Source organism: Macaca thibetana, chromosome X (genome assembly GCF_024542745.1).
Source record: "Macaca thibetana thibetana isolate TM-01 chromosome X, ASM2454274v1, whole genome shotgun sequence".
NCBI lineage: Eukaryota > Metazoa > Chordata > Mammalia > Primates > Cercopithecidae > Macaca > Macaca thibetana.
In genome coordinates, this window is record NC_065598.1 from 9,137,967 (window position 1) to 9,159,187 (window position 21,221).

The 21,221-nt window shown below is 47.6% G+C and overlaps 1 protein-coding gene across 7 annotated transcripts in view; it reads left to right on the forward strand.

Annotated features, from left to right (window-relative positions):
- The window catches only part of TBL1X (transducin beta like 1 X-linked), a 258,194-nt gene that overhangs the window by 211,411 nt on the left and 25,562 nt on the right, over positions 1–21,221 (forward strand). For all 7 annotated transcript variants that reach the window (XM_050776585.1, XM_050776584.1, XM_050776589.1 and 4 more), the window contains 6 exons: positions 11,302–11,447; positions 15,285–15,519; positions 19,101–19,233; positions 19,633–19,774; positions 20,683–20,746; positions 20,856–20,953. In XM_050776585.1, coding sequence (XP_050632542.1) covers positions 11,302–11,447; positions 15,285–15,519; positions 19,101–19,233; positions 19,633–19,774; positions 20,683–20,746; positions 20,856–20,953 — 818 coding nt within the window. The remainder of the gene's footprint in view (positions 1–11,301; positions 11,448–15,284; positions 15,520–19,100; positions 19,234–19,632; positions 19,775–20,682; positions 20,747–20,855; positions 20,954–21,221) is intronic.

Below are 21,221 nucleotides of genomic sequence, written 5' to 3' on the forward strand. Positions count from 1 at the left end.
ATCTGAGCTGGATTTGAACCGGAAGTTTTTAGGCAAAGTAAGAAGAGCACTTCAAGAAAAACAAAGAGCAAAACCCGGCATTTTTGAGGAGAATGCAGCCATCTTGGTGATGGGGACCCTAGGACACATGATGGCAGGAAGGAGGAAAAGATGCTGGCAGGTAGAGTTAGTGGCAGATTAACACCAGCTGAGACATGGGAACCTGTCCAGTTAGAAGCCATTGATTCATTGTTGAAAGATAAAGCTGGACGTAGTGTGAGTAAAGGGTGACCTGCCTGCTTGGTGAAAAATTAGTAACCACAGAGGTGACTGTCAAAACCAACCAGCAACCAGGGAAAATGCTTGTAGTGTGTTAGGTAAAAGAGAACAGGGATACAATACTCTGTGACCATGATGATTATACATATAAATTAAGATGCACAGGCCAGGGGCAGTGGCTCATGCCCAGCAAATAATCCCATCACTTTGGGAGGCCGAGGCAGGTGGATCACGTGAGGTCAGGAGTTCGAGACCAGCCTGGCTAACATGAAGTGAAATCCCATTTCTACTAAAAATACAGAAATTACCTGGGCTTGGTGGCACGCACCTGTAATCCCAGCTACTTGAGAGGCTGAGGCAGGAGAATCACTTGAACCTGCAAGGTAGAGGTTGCAGTGAGCCGAGATTGTGCCATTGCACTCCAGCTTGGGCGACAAGAGTGAAACTCCTTCTCAAAAAAAAAAAAAAAAAAAAAAGAAATTAAGATATGTAGAGAAAAGGGACTGGAAGAAATCCCCCAATGTGAGAACAGGAGTTGTGTTGATTGTTTAACAATGTGAGTTAATTTCTCCATCTTCCAAATTGCTTTCTCTTATATTCCCAAAGTCATATCTTGACTTTTGTTTGAGTGTGATTTGCAATGGTGCTATCCATCGTACATCTCTCATTTAGCATTCATGCTGTCTTCCAATTTCCAAATATTGAATCCGGAATTCATGAGTGTTCCAAGCTGCTGGAGACCACGCTGTAGGGCTGGAGAACACGAGCGTCTCTGAGCCTAGCTCTTCCTAGTAGTTGACTTGCAGCAGGAGCTGAGGCTTCTCCTGGCATCACCTCCACTACAATGTGAGCATTTCCAGGAAGCAGAACCCCCTACCCCAGCCGAGGCCCCTCCAAGGTTATCTCATTGTCCTAGCCCCCCATTGCCCTGGGAGGAAGTAGCCACATGAGTTTATGGCCTGAGTAATGCTTTTCCCTCCTGGATGCTCCCCACATCTAGAGGATATGAAAATAGTCTTGGCAAGGGCGCCTGGTCTGCGGTCGTCAGCGGCCTGAGCTGTATTCAACCGCCACCCTTGGGGTCCAGACCAGATGTTATGGTAAAACCCTATTTTAACGAGATCCTTCTGGTATTTCTTTTGGACGCCATCCGAGGCAGCTTCATTTTACACTAAATTCCATGTTACAGTGGGTCATCTCAAACAGGTCTGCAGCACATCAAAATGTTCTCACTGCACTCTGTTTTCTGTAGGAAAATGTTGTCGGAGGTTAGGATGGGAGTTGAGGACTGGGCTTTGAGGATTTTTTTCATATAAACACATTAAAATGGAAAGCTGATATGAACATGTTCAGTGATACAGACTGCAAAGGCAGAAAGAATTCTCCCCAGCATATTTTTTTTTTTTTTTTTTTTTTGCTTTTTACCATGGATATAACTGGAGTTTACATATGATAAGAACTGCTTCTTGGGCAGAAAATGTAATCCTCTGGTGAGACTAATCCATCACTATTGAAGTGAAGGGAACCGGTAGTGAATTCACCCCACAGATGAAGATAGGATTTCTAATTCTCTTGCCTTTTCTGTTTACTGTTCCTAACTCCATGAGAGTATGCGTGTGTGTCTGTGTTTTCTTCACCATTTGATTTTTCATCCCAGCTCCCACTTCCTCATCCTTGGCCTCTCTTCCATCTTTATTTTTATCACACCCTCCCCACCTCCACCACCTTGTCCCAGCACTGAGAGGAAAGTGGGCAGCTTTCCAGGCAGCTGCAGTCCTGCTGGAGAAACCTTTATGATCCGGGAAGTATTGACTGAGGAGAAGCTGTGCTGACTCCGCTATGAATAGGGAGGTTGGAAGAATGTCAGCATTTGCAGAAACAAAAGGAAGTGCTACATGTACGTTCTGGTTTCATAATGACTGTATTATAAAACCCCTTCTCTTTAGCCCACTAGATTGGACAAGTGTGTTAACCAATGGCTGTTGGGTATTCATTGATCATAGAGCTAGACCAACAACCAAAGTTGTTTACCTCTCATAAGGTGGCTTTCGCAGGCATGCCGAAATCACATTATGAAACTCCCAGCCACAAACTCTAACATGTATTTTCACTTCCTATCCAATAAGGGATGTCCCCACCCCTTTACTCCCTGACTACTGTAGTCATAAAGGTACACTCCTAGTTCCTCCCTCTCTCTTTCTCGGCTTCTTGGTCCCTGTGTGTGATAAGGTTTCTTGTTGCCCTGTATGGCATGGTGTGGCATGCCCCAGCATACTCCCTTCCTTGGGAACTGAGTAATAAATTCTTTCAATGGCATTAGCCTCTTTGTGTTGTCACTCAGTCACCTCCATAAATTAAAACCCTTCAGGTTTTGTTGGCACCGTAAGATAATTTATTTTCTCTGCATAGGATTTTAGAATTGAAAGGGACCTTATAGATCATTGAATTCCACCTGTCCATTGGTCAGAAAAGGAAGCCGGGAAAATTGATAAGGGCAGATCCAGGCCTCGGAGCACCTGGTTAAATGTGTTCTCTCTATAAGCCTAAGAAATGGTACCAAATTCTTATGTCATTGCATCCAATATGATCCATCCTTCCTTCTTTCTTTTCTTCTCTTTTGTTTCTTTCCTTTGCTCTCAAGACTGGTGTATCACTTTGTCCCCCAGGCTGAAGTAAAGTGGCACAATCATAGCTCTTTTCAGCTTCCAGCTTCTGGACTCAAGCAGTCCCTCTGCCTCAGCCTCCTGGGTACCTGCGGCTACAGGCAGATGCCACCACACCTGGCTAATTTTATTATTTTTATTTGTATAGAGAGACAAAGTCTCACTTTGTTGCCCAGGTTGATCCCGAACTCCTGGGCTCAAGTGATCCTCCTATCTCGGCCTCCTAAAGTGCTGGGATTATAGGCGTGAGCCACCATGCCCGGCCTCTTTTTTCTTAATTTAGCTCTCTAATATGTGAGCTTTTTGGAAGATCCAATTTATCTCTGTTTGCTTTTTGTAATATGGGAATCATTCAGCCTCATTGTCACAAGGTAGACCTTGTTTGCAACTTTTTTTGTGCTGAAAACTATAATATAAATGGTGTTACTGATGAAGGGGTTTTCTTCCTCTTTTAAGAGGATGATATTTTAAACCAGAGGTTTCCACATTTTGGTAGTGTGCGGTATATGGGTTAAGAGTGTGGAGTCAGGAGTCAGAGGGCCACTTGCTATCTGGGTACCCTCATGGAAATCACTTTACTACTCCATGACTCAATTTCTTCATCTGTAATATAGATTTATTTGGACTGACTCATAGATTATTGCCAAGTCTCTATGATTTAATTCATATAAAGGACTCCAAGTAAGCACCCAATGTCATTACCTTTATTATTGTTACTGTTATTCTTGAGTAGTGTAATAGTTTTTAATCGGGTATATATACGGTCAAGAGCCTTCTTTGGTGTTTAGAGACTATCATTTGTATGACAGTCCTCTTTGTCAAAAAACTCAGTTTTTTTTTCATTTGCTGTTGGGCCTAAATCAATTCTTGTCCTTTTTCTTCTAAATTCTGTATTCTAAAAGTATTGAGGACTTAGTTTTATTCAGTTTTTTATCACCCTTCATTGACATCAGTTGAGCAGTTTCTCTGAGCCATTCATCATCAGTCTTCTCAGCAGTACTAAGGAGGAGTGGTCTGTGTGTTACAAAGTGAATTACAACAGGTTTCCTGCCTTCAAAGGGCGTCAGTCTTTTCAGAAGCCAGGAGATGCATGGGAAATGTAGGACGTAGCACACAGCACCATGATAAGACACAAGGATGGGGAGGAGTCCTAAGGGAGCTTGGAGAAGAGGGCAGTCACATCTGCAGAGAGCACGAGGAAGGCTGCTGTGGGGAAGGGAGGCCTGGCTGCAGCCATAATCACTGAGAAGCTTGGCAGGGGTGGATAAGGGAATTCTAAAGCAGAGTTTCCTGCCCTTGCATTTTGAAATTTGGGGATGGATCTTTTTTTTTTTTTTTTAACAGAGTCTTAACTCTGTTGCCCAGGCTGGAGTGCAGTATCATGATCTTGGCTCACTGCAACCTCTGCCTCCCAGGTTCAAGAGATTCTCCCTCCACCTCCCAAGTAGCTGGAACCACAGGCATGTACCACCTGCCCAGCTAAGTTTTGTTTTTAGTAGAGATGGGGGGGTACCATGTTGGCCAGGATAGTCTCCTGGTCTCAAATAATCCACCCTCCTCAGCCTCTCTAAGTGCTCGGATTACAGGCATGAGCCCCTGCGCCCAGCTGGGGCTGGATCATTTTTTGACATGGTAGACTGCCTTGTGGATGGCAGGATGTTTAACCACATCCTTGGCCTCCACCTGCATGTTGCTTGTAGCACGTAGACACCCACCCACCCGGACATTGCCAGGTGTCTTCTTGGGGACGAAAACAGCCTCACTGGAGAACTACTGGTCCAGATCAAGAGACCAAAATGAGCGAAGTCATCCTATGGGAAGGCAGGCATATGATTGGAGCATGGTGAGAGCTGGCATGGCTTTAGAACAGGGTACCAGAGGCTTGGAAGGCCATGCTGAGGTGAGGGAGCTCGTCTAGGCCTGCTGGCCCTCGACTGCTTTGGAAAAGGAAAGCAATAGGTGGCTTATGGTGATCAGGGAAGTTACTGCAGTGGTTTTGTGTTGCATTGGGCAGCACATGCAAAGCTTGCGTGCTATTGCCTGACACCAAGAAAACGCTCACTAAACACCAGCTATCATTGTTACTGCTGTTATTGTCAGGCATATTAGAAGGGGAGAGCTGAACAAAGGGCTGAGAGAGGATGAGGTCCCAGGACCAGAGTGGTGGCAAAGAGAAGACAGGTGTATAGCGGAGATACGGAGAGGACAGAGGCAGGGCATCTGGGAGGCCATGACATTGACTTACTGGTACTATATGCATACAGTCATCCCTGGGTATTCATGGGGGATCGGTTCCAGGACCTCCTTTAATACCAAAATCCATAGATACTCAAGTCCCTGATACAAAATGGCATAGTGGTTACATATAATCTATGCACATCCTCCTGTAAACTTTCAGTTAGCTCTATATTACTTATAATACCTAAGACAGTGTAAATACTGCGTTTGTTTTATTGCATTGGTTTTTTATTTGTATTATTATTGTATTTTTGGGTTTTTTCCTGGGTATTTTTGATCTGTAGTTGGTTGAATTGGTGAACACCAAACTATCGGATATGGAGCATCAACTGTATATAAAATCAGGTCAGCACACTTTTCCTGTAGAGGAGCAGATAGTAAATATCCTCAGCTTTGTGAGCCATGTGGTCTCTGTTGCACCTACTCAACTCTTCCCATTGTGGCGTGCAAATAGCCATAGACAACACATCAACTCATGGGTGTGGTTGTATCTCAATAAAACTTTAATGACACACACTGGCAGTGAGCCAGACTTGGTCTGTGGGCCTCAGTTTGCAAACCCATGATCTAGACAATGCACAGATAGCAGATGGTGCCTATCAGCTTTGGATAGCTGTCAGTATTACAAGTGTGTAAATCTGTTAAATACTTAATAAAAATTCCAGTTTTAATGCTACAAATTGATACCCTTGGTATTTGTTTTAGCTGAAGATGCAAAACCAACCCCACAGCTGCCTGAGTATTAAATTCTACTTTTCTCTGCCAAATAAGCGGTATTTCTGAAGGCCAGTGACTGATAACTTAGCAGATTTTGCTGATGAATCAGGCCAACATTAGCTGGGCATAGTAGTTCGCTATATACCTCAAATGGTTTGTGAAGTCATTTGTGAAGGGTGTGGTTTAGCAGTGTCATAATTGCAAGAAACACAATACATGCACTTGGTTTGTTTTAAATCTGTTTATGTTGCCTAGTTAGATGAGACAAATTCTTATACAGACTCTTTCCTCTCTTGTGAGACTATTACAGCTTTTATTCCAAATGGACAGGACTTCACACGGAAGATCCTACCATCCTTTATAAAATGTCGTCCTTTGTGTAAGCCTTTCAGTTTATCATGATTATATTCATTTTTTCTCCCTGGGAATAATTTTATCTCATCTGATTATGCTCTGTTACTGTGTGTTATCTAAGGTCTATGACCAATTGCATGCAGAGGGTGGCTTGCTTTTCAATAGCAACAAGCAAGAACCAAGCAGAAATGTAAGGAGAGTAGAGCTGGGGGTATGGCCTCTCAGGGTGTCAATTCCCCAACCTTGGTGGGGTTGATGGGACAATATCTAGAAACATTTTTGGTTGTTACAATGGGAGTGTGCTATTGGCATCTAGTGGGTAGAGGTGGGGGTGCTGCTCAACATCGTACAATGCATGGGACTGTGTGCGCCACAGCAAAGAATGAGCCAGCCTCAAAGTCAGCCATGCTGTGGTTGAGAAACCCTGCTGTCAAGAGATTCATCAGGGATACGCCTCCTAAGTAGGTGCCAAGCCTAGTGTCTTCAGGAATGTCTCTAGGCTAGCCTACTGGTGACACCAAGGTCACTAACCCATCACCCTCACACGATCTTTCATCAAGGTACCACCAAGCCCTTTATTCTCCTGCCCTTTAACTACTTCTGCATCTGCCACAGGGGCAGTCCTTGGTGCTTTGTTTGTCATTGACATTCTGGTCTTTGCTCCTATGGATGTCTTGTTGGGCAGAAGAGATGTGTTCAGAGACGCAGGAAAGCAGAGGAGGCACAAGGCACCGAAGTCTCACCACTCTGGCAGACTGCAAATGAATGCGCCCATTAGCCCTGGAGTCCAAGTGTGAGGGGTGAGATGCTGGCAGGCATGGAGGCAGGCATTACCTTCCGCAGTACCCTGGTACCTGGTTCCAGCAACTGTGGCCTAAGAGGAAGTGGTCAAGCAGCCTCTATTACATAGTCCTTGGGCATTGTCTTAGTTTGTATGGGCTGTAACCAATACCTTAGTCTGGGTAATTTATACACAACCAAAGTATATTGCTCACAGTTCTGGAGGCTGGGAAGTCCAAGATCAAGACGCCAGCAGATTTGGTGTCCAGTGAGGTCCTGTTTCTTATGGATGGCTCCTTCTGTGTCTTCACATGGTGGAAGGGGCAAGGAAGCTTGCTTTGAGGCTCTTTTATAGGGGCACTGATCCCATTCACGAGGGTGGAGCCCTCATGATTTAATTGCTTCCTGAAGGCCCCACCTCTTAATACTGTCACGTTGGGGATTTGTCTCCCACATACAAATCTAGGGGAGACACAAACATTCAGAATGTAGCAGGCATCTTCCTGTCCCAGAATGAATATCAGAACTAGCAAATAATCCTAGTGGCCATTTCATCTGACATCCTTATTGTTCCAACAAGGAAAGCTGGGACAGCAACCTTTCCACTCACTGTGGTCTTCTCTCCATCAAATGTGTGGGGAGTCTGGCTGCTGTCCCATCTATGTGTCTTATCAGCACCTCAAGGTGCATTTTATCCCTACACCACAGAAGAGGAAATGGCAAGCCCAGCCAAATGAAGCGACATGGGCCAGGCACCCAGTGGCAGAACGAGGACAGAACCCAGCCATCCTGCCTGCTGCTGACATTTTCTCCATCCAGCCCTCCTGCTTGCCTTCATGAGACCACATGGCCAGAAATCAGTAAGAAAATCTTGCAAGCAAATGGACTGAAAACCATTGCTCTAGAGGCCATGTAGAGATCCATTCAAAGAAATGCAGCTAGTGAGAATTTCAGCAAATAGGAGGACTTCTGTTAACCATGGCGTGGAATGCACATCTCCCAGGTCTGTATGAAGGTGCCTAATTTCCAGTCATGACAACCTACCCTTTCCAAAAGAGGACCCAAGCTGATGAAAGACCTTCAAAGTCCCCTGTAGAACTTTATCCTGCGTGTTTGTCATTGTGCATCTGCATAGGATATTCCTTTCAGCAGACTACTTTCAACTCTTTGCAGATGTCTCAGGCGCCACACCCTTCGTCCATCTTTACTGGTTCATCTCTTTGTTCCAAGAAGACTTAATTGAATGTGAATACTGTTCTCCGTATGATCTAGAAATGAAATCTATGTTGGAGAGCATAAACATGTAGAGAGAGAAAGTTATGCAGCCAAATCATGTACTGAACATTAAAAACCCGGATGAGAGAGAAATCAAGGGCACGCTCTCGCCGTGGGTTAGACTGAGCTTTGCACACCGTTCTTTGTGAGTTGCCTGAGCTGCACTCAAGTTGGCTGCTGTTCAGAGCTGCCAGTGGCCTAGCTGAGCAGCCAGGTGGAAATGGAGTCTGTGTCCATGCAGGGAATTCAATAATTTTGGTTCCTGTGCCTGTGGGTGGGTCTTGGAGTGTAAAGTAAAAAGCGGAATCTCGGAGTCACATAGTCTACAGTTCACAGTTTAGTTCGGCGTCGTATCACATGATCCTTGGGCGGGTTACCTGATGTCTCCAATGTTTGTCCTTATGTGTGAAACAAAAACAGTACCAACTCCAAAGAGCTGCTACAAAGACTGAGGTAGTGGACAGAGCGCCCAGGTTTGGTTGAAGATGGTAATGTGGTGAGAATCGGCTCTGTTTCACAGAGCATGTGACTGCAGGTGTCAGTTCTGTGGCCCAGTGCTGCTTGCAGGAATGAATGAGTGAGAGTGGATGAGTGAAATATCCCAGGAGCGTGAGACTTTCCTTCCACAATTGCTCCATCAGCCATGAGGTTTGCTTGTCAGGAGCCGTCATCAGCACCTAATGCTGCATTCTGGTGCATTCAGTAGATGTTTCTAGACACTGTTTCATGGTGGCTAAGAGTGGTTTCTGGCTGCCTAGGCTTAGATCTCAGCCCCACCCCTACAAACTGAGCAACAGGAGCCTGTCAGTTACCCTCAAAAGATCTCAGAGACCTGATTCATCAAGGGGAAAGGGGCAGTGACAGAATGATGCTGAGAGGCTTAAAGCCATTGAGTAGGAGCCACGTGAGTGGCCCCCATCAGCCATGAGAGTCATGATGTCTATGAGAGAGGAATCACTGTGGCCCAGAATAGATAAGGAAGATTCCATGTAGTGGATCGTCAAGCCAAGAATGCAGTGAGGTCCTGCTTTATCCATTGACTGGGGTTTTTCCCTTCCACACTTTGCCAAAGACCTCAGTGATAAAAGCTTGCAGGTAAAACTCTATATAGCATGGCGGAGAATAGAGACGTTGGTGAATCCAAGGGTGGGTTGCTTCATTTTGGTAGGAGTGTGTAGGGGAAAAGGAAGGTGGATAGAGAGAAAACAAGTTAAAGGAAAAGGTAAGGTTGTTGTAAACAGCCTTGGCTTATATCCTCCAAAAATACAGGGATGGAGGAACCCTTGGGGGTAGGGGAAACTGGAAAGGGCTCCTTTGCAACCTAATGTAGGCGGTTATAGTTTTGTAAAAAAATATGCAAGGCGCTGTGCAATTGATTGTAAAATTAATAGCAGCTACCCTATTACCTGTTAGATAAATCTCAACTACACATTTGATATATTCTTTACAACCTGGCGATGGGGACAGAGCAGAGGGTGGATTGAGGAGGTGGGAGAGTAGACAGAGAAAAGTGAAGTGTCAGAAAGCAGCAAGGAGAGCACAGCGCAGAGCTCCTCTCCTGGAGGAACATTCCCATCTGGTGAGCGATTTGTTTATTGCAAGGTCAGTTTGCATTTGGATAAGGAGAGGCAGAAGAAGGGCGCTGATATGGAAGCAGAGGGAAGCCGGCTGCCAATGCCCCCCATTGGCCGAATGAAAAACGGCGGAAGAGGAGCACTTGTCCAGCAAGGCTGACAGTCCTGCCTCCTGGGCTAAGCAGATTCTCAGCCTGCAGAGTGGCCTAACCAGCGAGGCAGAGTGGCTGCGTTCCGAACTCCCTGCTTCCTGCTCATTTGCCTCATCCATGGAAGAGGTAAACAGTGTGGGAGTTGAAAGCCACACCATGGGAATGCCTTGGTGTCCACCCCACCTGTTGCCAGGGAGCCGAGCACTGGGGGTTCATGTTCCTCACACAAGATCCCCCCATGACCTCCACCTCCCAAGGATTTCAAGCTCCTGTGCACCCCCAGGCCGCCTCTGCGCCAATCAAAGTGACCCAGCCCTGCCGGGCGGGGTTGCCTGTTTTAGGAAGCTCCCTGCAGCAGCCTAGGCTTGCTGGCAGTAGGATGTTACCTCCCTCTCTCTCCTTGATGAAGGGCTGTCGCAGCTTCCTCATCATCCCCAGACCTCCACATAGACGCCCACCGTCATTGCCTTCTTTCCTTGAAGCAGGCGCCATCCGCAAGAGCAAGACGTGGCTTTCTGTGTATTCAGTCCTGACCCCCTTCCCAACAGCTTCATTCAAGAGCCTTCATCCAAAGCTGATCTGAAAACACTTTTAAATTGCCAAGCATCATTGATCAGCAGCTTCCTAGAGCGGCAATGAAAGAGATGCACTGGGGGAGGAGAGGAAAAGAGCCAGCATCTATTAGCAAAGAGAAAATTCCCAGTGTTTTGAGAAAATGACTCGGTGCCACACCAGTCAGTCCAGAACGGCCTCTTCTCCGTCTTCAGTTGTTGGGTTGTGATACACTTGCCCCGCGTGCCGGGAGCACTCAGGGTCAGCGTTTGCTCTTCCCTCATCTTGGGCTGAAGAAAGGTACCCTGTGTGCTTTCAGGGGGTGACACAGAGAGGCTTCAGTGTGAACTTCTGCAGAGTCTTACGAACCACGGAGTTTGCGGGGAGCCTGGAGCCGAATTTCAGTAACAGAAATGTCCAACTGGGGCATGCAGGGCAAACTATTGTCTGTTCTGCTTTGTTCTTAATAACACTGAAACGGTTTTACCATTAGAGGTCCTTGTTTCATCACATACCAATCCTGGTCTTCCTGGGTCTGAAGTCCCTCCCTCTCTCCCTGCCCTTTCCCACCTTACTGAACCTGAATCAGAAGCATTCCTGGGCATTCTACAGCCGTGTCTGTCCCTGCAAATTAAGTGTGTTTGAAGTCCGCGGGCCACCTTCAGATCTCAATGGCTGCACCTCCTCCCTCCTTCAATTCGGGTCTCACTCAACCTCGGCTTTCCCCTCTTGCTGCAGGTTTTTCCCACTCGGCTTTCACATTTGGGATTGAGAGCCACATCAGCCAGTCCAACATCAATGGGACGCTGGTGCCACCGGCCGCCCTCATCTCCATTCTCCAGAAGGGCCTGCAGTATGTAGAGGCCGAGATCAGTATCAACGAGGTACGTAGCTGCTGGGCCCGGCCCCCAAACAGCAGAGCCCTGGGAAGCTACAAGAGCTTGGAACACATTGGAAGCTAACATGCATTTCCCTCAGGCATTTGGGATTAATTCCGCGGCAGGGTGCAGTGGCTCATTCCTGTAATCCCAGGACTTTGGGAGGCCGAGGCAGGAAGTCTGCTTGATCCCAGGAGTTTGAGACCAGCCTGGACAACATGGTAAAACAGCATTTCTACAAAAAAAAAAATTTAAAAATTAGCCCGGTGTGATTGTATGCACCTGTAGCCCCAGCTCTCAGGAGGCTGAGGTGAGAGGATCAGATCACTCAAGCCTGAGAGGTTGAGGCTGCAGTGAGCCATAATTGCGCCAGTACACTCCAGCCTGGGCAACACAGTGAGACTCTATCTCTAAAATTAATTTTAGAGATAAGAAGAAGAAAGGAAGTTGGGTTTTTTCCCACCTTGTGTTCATACCGGTTGTGTGGATACACAGCAGCAAGCTTCCAGTGCCCCTCCCACATGGCTCCGTGTTTTTGACTTAAATGTAGAATCACTGGCTGTTAACTGATGTAAACACTTACACTGCCACATCCGAAAAAGATGCCGCACATCTTCAGCTGCTCTGGGCTTCGGAGTGGACGTTTGCCTTGCACTGACACAGACTTGCTCTCTCTTCTTGATTTCCTGGAGCAGGTTGGTTAGAGAGGGGCCCCACACATGGTCAGGTGGAATCTGTATTTCAGTGGAACCCAACAGAGGGCATCACCAGAGGCTGCGTCAGGGCAGAGAGGTGATGGCTCTTGTGTTAACGAGGATCTCAAGGGATGCTTTCATTACTGGGCTCGTTGTAGAGCAGATGGGGTAGGAGGATGGAAAAATAAACGCACATTAAAATTGTGCACTTGGCTTGGAACCCCTCCCACTTTTTAGATTAGTCCACAGTGAGCAGTTGTGCCAATTTTATACCAGTTTTGGTTTTAAACCACACACCTCACCCTCTCTTGTCCCCTCCTATTCTGGTCTCATGATTCTACAGTGAAGATCCTCATGACTTCTGGGGAATAATGGGATCCACAAACTTTCTTGCCACCTTCACCTGAGTCCCTATTTTATTTTTAGAGACCGAGTCTCACAGTGTTGCCCAGGCTAGGGTGCAGTGGCACAATCATGGCTTACCGCAGCCTCAACCTCCTGGGCTCAAGTGATCCTCCTGCCTCAGCCTCCCAAAGCACTGGGCCCACAGACAGTCCCGGTTCCTGATTTCTCAATCCCCTGCAGCTTCCTCCCTCTGCCCCCTTTCTCCTACTCTGACCCAGGCGTGTGATTCTACTGAATTTTCCATAATGTACAGTGATCCATCCCACCTGGCAGTCACGTTCTTCCAGGATTCCCTTTGTCCCATCTTTCTGGGAACTGGTCTTGCCCTTACAAACCCTTCTCCTTCACAGCAGGTTACACTGGTTTCTCTTTACCTTTTAAATAACTCTTTTAGAAAATCACAAAGTAATATATCCTGTTTTCTTTTTCTTTTCCTTTTTTTTTTTTTTTTTTTTTTTTTTTTGAGACAGGGTCTCTCTCCGTCACCCAGGTGGCAGTACAGTGGTCCGGTTATAGCTCACTGCAGCCTCAACCTCCTGGCTCAAAAGATCCTCCTGCCTTAGCCTCCTGAGCAGCTGGGACTTATAGGCACACACCACCACATCCAGATAATTTTATTTTTTGTAGAGATGATGTCTTGCTGGTCTTGAACTCCTGGGCTCAAGCGATCCTCCCGCCTTGGCCTCCCAAAGTGCTGGGAGTACAGGCGAGAGCCACTGTGCACAGTCCCTGTTTTCTTTCTTGCACTTTTGCCTGCCATTTTTCGCAAAGCTGTGGCTTTAGAAATTCCGGTGTTTCTTCCTCTCTTGTGCTCCTGTTTCCCTGGCAAACCCCTTCACACTGGGTACCCGGGATCTTCCGCTGACTCCTTCTGGCCCCGTCTAGTGTCTTCACTGCAAAACACACACACACGTGTGTGTCTAAGAGGACTTGTCCCCAAGGTCCAGCCAGCCCTCGGATCTCAAGGCGGCTGTGACTCTGTTTTTCTGTGCTCATTGCCTTCTACCTCTCATCTGTTGAGAAGCCTTCGTTTCCTTTCCTTGGTACTCCAGATTCTAGCACTCTAGGGGCTAATGAAAAACCGTCGCATTCATCACAATGGTTTCTAATCATTAAAAAGTGAGACACGCCAGGGGCGGTAGCTCACATCTGTAATCCCAGCACTTTGGGAGGCCAAGGCGGGAGGGTTGCCTGACGCCAGAAGTTCTAGACCTGCCTGGCCAATATAATGAGACCCTATCTCTACAAAAAAAAAAAAAATTAGCCAGGTGCAGTGGCACATGCTTGTAATCCCAGCTATTCAGGAGGCTAAGGCAGGAAGATCAGTTTGATCCAGGAGTTTGAGGCTGCAGTGAGCCATGACTGTGCCCCTGCACTTCAGCCTGAATGACAGAGCGAGACTCTGTCTCCAAGGGAAAAAAGAGACAGTGTGCCCACGGAGTTTAAATGAGGACATGTTGTTACTACCTTGGACAGTTACTATGTTTTGTCATGTGCTTGTTCGTTTGGGTGTGAACATATGAAGGAGGAAGGGGGTGTGGGAGCATCTGGACCCATCGGTCACCATTGCCCACCCCATGGCCAGAATCAAGGGCCAAGAGTGCCTGAGGTGGTGATGCAGCTAGTTCTTTACATAGGTTGTATTGGTTTTTTTATTTTGAATATTGTCTTGTAATCAGAAATCATCTGGAGTGATGTTTCATTTAGTTATTCTTCAGCTGAAACCTGAGCCTTTCAGTTCTTCCTCATTTCTGAAGTAATTCAGGTTCAGAGCATATAAACATGTGTTTGCACATCCAGATACACCCCCAAGGTGTATTGAGGTTCACCTGATTTGAATATTTGGCATGCTTCACGAGGAAAGAACCTCCTGCTGTATTTGTAAACGTGTATGGAAAGTTTTTCGTGGTAAATGGAAATCAGAGAATCAAAGGATGGTCAAAAAAACGTGAATCAAAACAAAATGATGTCAATTGTGTCCCGGCTCTAGTTAGTCTAACTCTGAACCCAAGGAGTCATTTCAGGTTGCAGCAAGTGCTTATTTTATTAAATCCCATGGACAGAGGGACCCAGAATCCAGGCCTAAATGCTGTGGGCATCTCATTTGGGCCCTGCTTCTGAAGCGTCATCCTCCCATATAATGGATGGTCATCTGCAGAGATTTTGCACACTCGCGATAGCACCTGGGCAGGGCTTCTCCACCGCGGCACTCAGTATTTGGGGCTGCATGTTTCTCTGTGGTGGGGCCATCCCGGGCACTGTTGGATGTTGAGCAGCATCCCTGGGTTCCACCCACCAGATGCCAGGAGCACCTCTCCTCCCTTAGTTGTAACAGCCAAAAAAGTCTCCAGATGTTGCCTAATGCCCCGCAAGGAGTCACAGTCACCACTCCCTCCCCCCACATTGAGAATCATGCCATCAGGGATAGCACTTTTTGTCAAGAATAAATGGCCTTTTTGTCCTCAGTGTCCCAATTGGGTTTGACACTCAGAACAACTGTCACACTTAGTTCTTACCAACAGTTTGTCATGTCCCCTTCCCTGCCCCCCTGCCCACCATGGGATCCCTTCACCCCAGGCTTCCAGGCTCCAGGTCCATGCTGCTTCCCCCGTGGCGCCCTGGTTGCTGGGAGCCAGCTGTTTATGCCCCACTTCCCTGTGCTTCTCCTGCCCAGAGAGCAGAGTCCTTTCCCAGAGCCCTCACCCACGTGAGCTGACAGCTGTACCTTGGCTTGCTTCCCCAGGATGGCACAGTGTTCGACGGCCGCCCCATAGAGTCCCTGTCACTGATAGATGCTGTGATGCCTGACGTGGTGCAGACGCGGCAGCAGGCATTCCGAGAGAAGCTCGCTCAGCAGCAAGCCAGTGCGGCGGCAGCGGCCGCTGCCGCCACGACCTCAGCCAGCGTTTCCCAGCAAAATCCATCGAAGAACAGAGAGGCCACGGTGAATGGGGAAGAGAACAGAGCACATTCAGTCAGTGAGTGCAGGGGCTCTGGGAGTTCCGTGGGCCTCTCTGGGTTCATTGTTTTCTTCTTGGGCGAATCCGAATGCCTTCTTAAAATCCTCCCTGCTATAAATGTCTCAGAAGCTGCTCTCTAGTGTTTGCTTACGATCTGACCAGAAGAACTTCCCATTCCATTTTTTCCATCACAGCCCTTGGACCTGACCTTCTTTACCATCATCTTCAACTTTAGGAAATGGTGCTGCATTGCTGATCTGAGAACTCTTGTGTAACACATGATTATTGCCCATGATAAACAACAGTGTTTCATTCATGGACATATTTAGTCTCAGCCTCCAACTTTCCATGCTGAGGGGTTTTGGCCAAATTATGGTATAATTATTGAGCTTGGGGTTCCTGCCAAGGGCACCGGGCCCCAGACACTAGACATAGGCTTATTCGGTCTTTTTTTCTTTTTTTTTTTTTTGAGATGGAGTCTCGCTCTGTCGCCCAGGCTGGAGTGAGTGGCCGGATCTTGGCTCACTGCAAGCTCCGCCTCCTGGGTTTACGCCATTCTCCTGCCTCAGCCTCCCGAATAGCTGGGACTACAGGTGCCTGCCACCTCACCCAGCTAGTTTTTTTGTGTTTTTTTAGTAGAGACGGGGTTTCACCGTGTTAGCCAGGATGGTCTCGATCTCCTGACCTTGTGATCCGCCCGTCTCGGCCTCCCAAAGTGCTGGGATTACAGGCTTGAGCCACCGCGCCTGGCTAGCTTATTTGGTCTTTGCAAAACCCCAGGACATCAGTCCCTGTTAGGTGATTGCCCATGAGTATGTGGCAAGTCAGACAGAGCGCCCAAATTTCTACCCAGAAAATTTGCTCCACTTAGACCTACTGCTCTATACACCCGTAGGGACGCCACTTCAGGGCGCAAGTTCAGAGCAAGCATATGCACCGTGCATGGCGCACCGTGTGTGTGCGTGTACTCGCATGCGCGGGTATGCGTGTGTGCATATGTATGTTGTACATGTGTATATCTGCATGTGTATATGCCTGTGCGTGTGTGCACGCGTGCGTGTGCGCGTGTGTGCGCGCATTTGTGTGTATGCGTGTGTGTGCACGCACCTGTACCTGTGCATGGTGTAGTGTATGTGCATGTGCCTGTGTGTGCATGCGTGCGTGCATGTGTGTGCGTGCGTACGTGCCTGTGCATGGTGTAGTGTATGTGTGTGTGTTCCTCCTTATTTGAAATCGAGCTGACTATGATGCTGGTGTCTTAAACCTGGTATGTCTTGGCTCCACAACTTCCTGGTGTGTAGAGAGCCAGCCGGATGCCTCTGATGAGGCTGCAGCCCAAGCCAAGCCCTGTGACAAGTTACCATCCACAGGCACCAGCTAACAAATTCCCTGGAGAATCAGATCCAGCATTTAATGGAAGGTTCACAGATTGTTAATAACGTTTCTAGTGCAATAGGGCGACGGAAAGGCCACCTGCCTCAGGTAAAAGGAAAAAAACCTGTCACCAGCCTTTTATTGATAAGGTCCCACAATTGTGGGGCAGGAAAAGAAGAGTCTGGCCCCCCTCCTCTGTGCATGTGACCAGTTCACCCTGGTTGAAATTTTGGAACAGCCACCCCAACCCCGTTCTCATACCCCACATCTCGTGCCTGACCCACAGCCCAATCTGTGGAGACAGGAGCGTTGGAAAGCCGCATTTTGATAAGAGTGAAAATACTGGCTGCCATGCCTGCCTGGAGTTACCAGGCCCCCAGCCACTGCGTGGCTGGCTAAGTTGCCAGCTTCCCTCTTGCCATTGCCAGGGACAGTGGATCTGCCACACACAGAAAGATGTTTCTCCTCTCTTCCAGCCAGATGGCACTTTAAGAGCGTGGAAGAAACACCAACATTGAAGAGTCCCATTGTTGTTTGAATCTTTTGTATCAGGCTTCTCGAGCCAAGCAGGACCACCAGGCATTTTATTTTTTACATAAACAGCACTCCTTACTTAGTGACAGGTAACCTAATATCACATTGCTTCTGTTTCCCAGGTTTTCTACCAAAGCACCTTTATGAAAGACATATGACGAAGCATGCTCAATTCCTCACCGTTTCTCCGTATTGTGAAATTGTTAACCATAGCTAATTGTTTGATGATCAGGCTATATTGCTGCTTTCTCGGGAGTATAAACCAGGGGCTAGCAAACTTTCTTTACAGGGACAGACAGTAAATGTTCCAGGCTTTGAGGGTCATGCAGTCTGTGCCACGGCTGCTGAAGTCTGTCATAGTGCAAAAGCCGCTGTGAGAGTCCGCTCAGGCTGCCATAACAAAAGGCCACACACCAGGCAGCTTAAGAATTTGCTTTCACAGTTCTGGAGGCTGGAGGACTGAGATCAAGGTGTGGGCAGGGCTGGTTACTTCGCAAGGCCTCTCTTGGCGTGTAAAGACTGTCTTCTCTCCATGTCTTCACCTGCTCGTTCCCCTGGTTGTGTCTGTGTCCTGATCTCCTCTTCTCATAAGGACACCAGTCCCATTGGGTTAGGGCCCACCCCTGTGACCTCCTTTTACCCTGCTCACCTTTTCGAAAGCCCTATCTCCAAATACAGCCACATTCTGAGGTCCTGGAAATTGGGGCTTCAAGATATGAATTTTAGGGGGACATAGTTTGGCCCATAACAGTAGCCATAGGCAATTTGAAAACATGTGGAGCGGCTGTGTGCCAGTCACACTTTATTTATGCAGAAGCAGCCAGGGACTAGGTTTGGATCATGGGCTGTAGTTAGCTGGCCCCAGTTATAAAGAGTAACTATCACCCAGGCTGGTGTGCAGTGGCACAATTATAGCTCACACAGCCTCAACCTTATGGGCTCAAGGGATACTCCCACCTCAGCCTCCTGAGTAGCTGGGACTACAGGTGTGTACCACCATGCCTGGCTAATTTTTTTTTGTTTTTTTTGTTTTTTCAATAGAGATGGGGTCTTGCTATGTTGCCCAGGCTGCTGTTGAACTCCTGGTCTCAAGCAATCCTCCCTCCTCAGCCTCCTGAGGCACTGGGATTTTGGGTGTGAGCCCCTGCACTTAGCAAATTGTTTTTATTCCTCAATGAAATTTAGAGACTGTCAAAATATAAAGAAACCTAAAATATTTACTAAATTGCACTAAAACCACGATTTCGTTAGAATCATCAGAGGTAGGCCGGGCGCGGTGGCTCACACCTGTAATCCAGCATTTTGGGAGACTGGGGTAGGTGGATCACTTGAGGCCAGGAGTTTGAGACCAACCCTGGCAACATGGTGAAACCCCGCCTCTACTAAAAATACAAAAATTAGCCAGGTGTGGTGGCAGGTGCCTGTAATCCCAGCTGCTTGAGAGGCTGAGGCATGAGAATTGCTTGAACCTGGGAGGTGGAGGTTGCAGTGAGCCGAGATTGCGCCACTGCCCTCCAGCCTGGGCAACAGAGCAAGATTCCATCTCAAAAAAAAGAAAGAAAAGAAAAAGGATCATCAGAGGTAGTATTACTTAGTACATAAAAAGAAATATTTCTGGAAACAAAAGCGCCCTTTAAGTGTGTTTCTCTTGTATTGGTAAGCCATTTGTCTCTTTGTGTTTCCTGTAACAGATAATCACGCGAAGCCAATGGAAATAGATGGAGAGGTTGACATTCCATCCAGCAAAGCCACAGTCCTTCGGGGCCATGAGTCCGAGGTGTTCATTTGTGCCTGGAATCCTGTCAGTGATTTGCTAGCTTCCGGGTAAGGATGTCAGGATGGGGGCGCTCCAAAGTTGGGGAGATGGGAGATGGCAGGCTCTTGCGCTTCTCTGGAGTTCTGCCTTAAGGAACACACACTCCCCTTCTTACCCCAGTGTGGGCAGACCGAGGAATGGGTGGCTCTATGATCCATTTCTCTACATGTCTCATATTGTGGAGAAGCCATCGTTCCAAGTCATTTTCTTCATGTGGTGATGAGGAACACAACAGCATTTAAAATTACCAAATGCAAAGATGGCAAGGAGGGAAACAGGGATCCAGAGGTATGAAAAAGACAGAAGAGCACGTGCTGAAAATGCCATCTGGCCAGAGAGTAAGCTGTGGAGAGCTTCTTATCCCGTTTGAACCAAACGCCAGAGGCTCCTGTGTTTTTATTCTGCAGATCCGGAGACTCAACTGCAAGGATATGGAACCTGAATGAGAATAGCAACGGGGGCTCCACCCAGCTCGTGTTGAGGCACTGTATACGAGAAGGGGGCCACGATGTCCCAAGTAACAAAGATGTCACCTCACTGGACTGGAATGTAAGCGTCTTCCACCCCCTGGGCACTTTGAAATTGGTAAAATCAGCCAGCCACCAGGGGAGGACTGCAGCCATGGAGCTCATGCAGACATAGGAGGCAGGTGGTCCCGTGTGCTCAGCCCCACTCTAATGGGCTGCCAGAGAGGTGCTCTTGGCTTCTTTTTTTGTGTGGGTTTTCTTTTTTTGAGACAGAGTCTTGCTCTGTTGCCCAGACTGGAATGCAGTGGTGTGATCTCAGCTCACTGCAACTTCGGCCTCCTGGGTTCAAGCGATTCTCTTGTCCTCAGCTTCCCAAATAGCTGGGGTTAACAGGCTCGCGCCACCACACCTGGCTAATTTTTGTATTTTTAGTGGAGATGGGGTTTCACCATGTCAGCCAGGCTGCTCTCGTACTCCTGACCCAATGTGATCCTCCTGCCTCAGCCTCCCAAAGTGCTGGGATTACAGGCGTGAGCCACTGCCCCCGGCCAGTCTTGGCTTCTAAGAGGTATTGACAAGGCTGCATTTGGCAGGCAGCGAGCTGTGTGTTCGGTAGCCGTATCTTTGCATGTGAGCATGCCATAGCAAAATGAGCCTGTGGCCTCACGGTGGGAAGGTAGGCCGGGAGCCCCGAGGTAGTTCTCCTGGAGAGATACGACGTGCAGCCCAGGAAAGGTGACTCTCCACCTTGGGATTTCAGCACCAGGTATCCTGTGCGTTGACACATGGGATGCACACGGTTTGGCTGCTTTTTATTTTCTGCAAGGTTTCGCGATACCTTTCAGCATGGTATTTTCAATTCTGTCATTAAGGAACACACAGTGGCAAATGGTTCCAGTGTAGCGGGCTCCTGGGAGAGGCTCTTGGAGCTGTTTGGTGCTGCCACTCCTAAGTTGTTTTTGTGTGTTTCTGTCTCTTTCTGGCCCTCAGACCAATGGAACACTCTTGGCTACAGGTTCATATGACGGTTTTGCAAGAATATGGACGGAAGATGGTGAGTTGTGTGTCCCTCGTGCTGAGGTCGGGTAAGAGGAGTTGCCAAACTTAACCCTTGAGTGAACAGACCGTGACATTGAAGTCAACATGTTTGTTTTTACTAACAGGTAACCTGGCCAGCACCTTAGGCCAACATAAAGGCCCCATCTTTGCCTTGAAATGGAACAGAAAGGGGAATTACATTTTGAGTGCTGGTGTAGACAAAGTGAGTATTAGCTTAAAATATATCCCTTTGATCCACAGGTGGTTATATATTTTTAATCTCAAAATACCATCGTGGTTTCCTGGAACTCTTAGGCTTTGTGCTTCCCCTTAAGAAACGAAAAGGATTTGTTTAGGCTTTGTTTTTGTGGTTTTGATCTTTCTGTTAATTTGTAGCACATCATCTCTTAATATATTCTGTCCTGCAGACCCTTGTGCAAAGCTTCCCTTTATTTGAGGTACATGGTTCAGTGGTAGAGAGAGGAAAATCT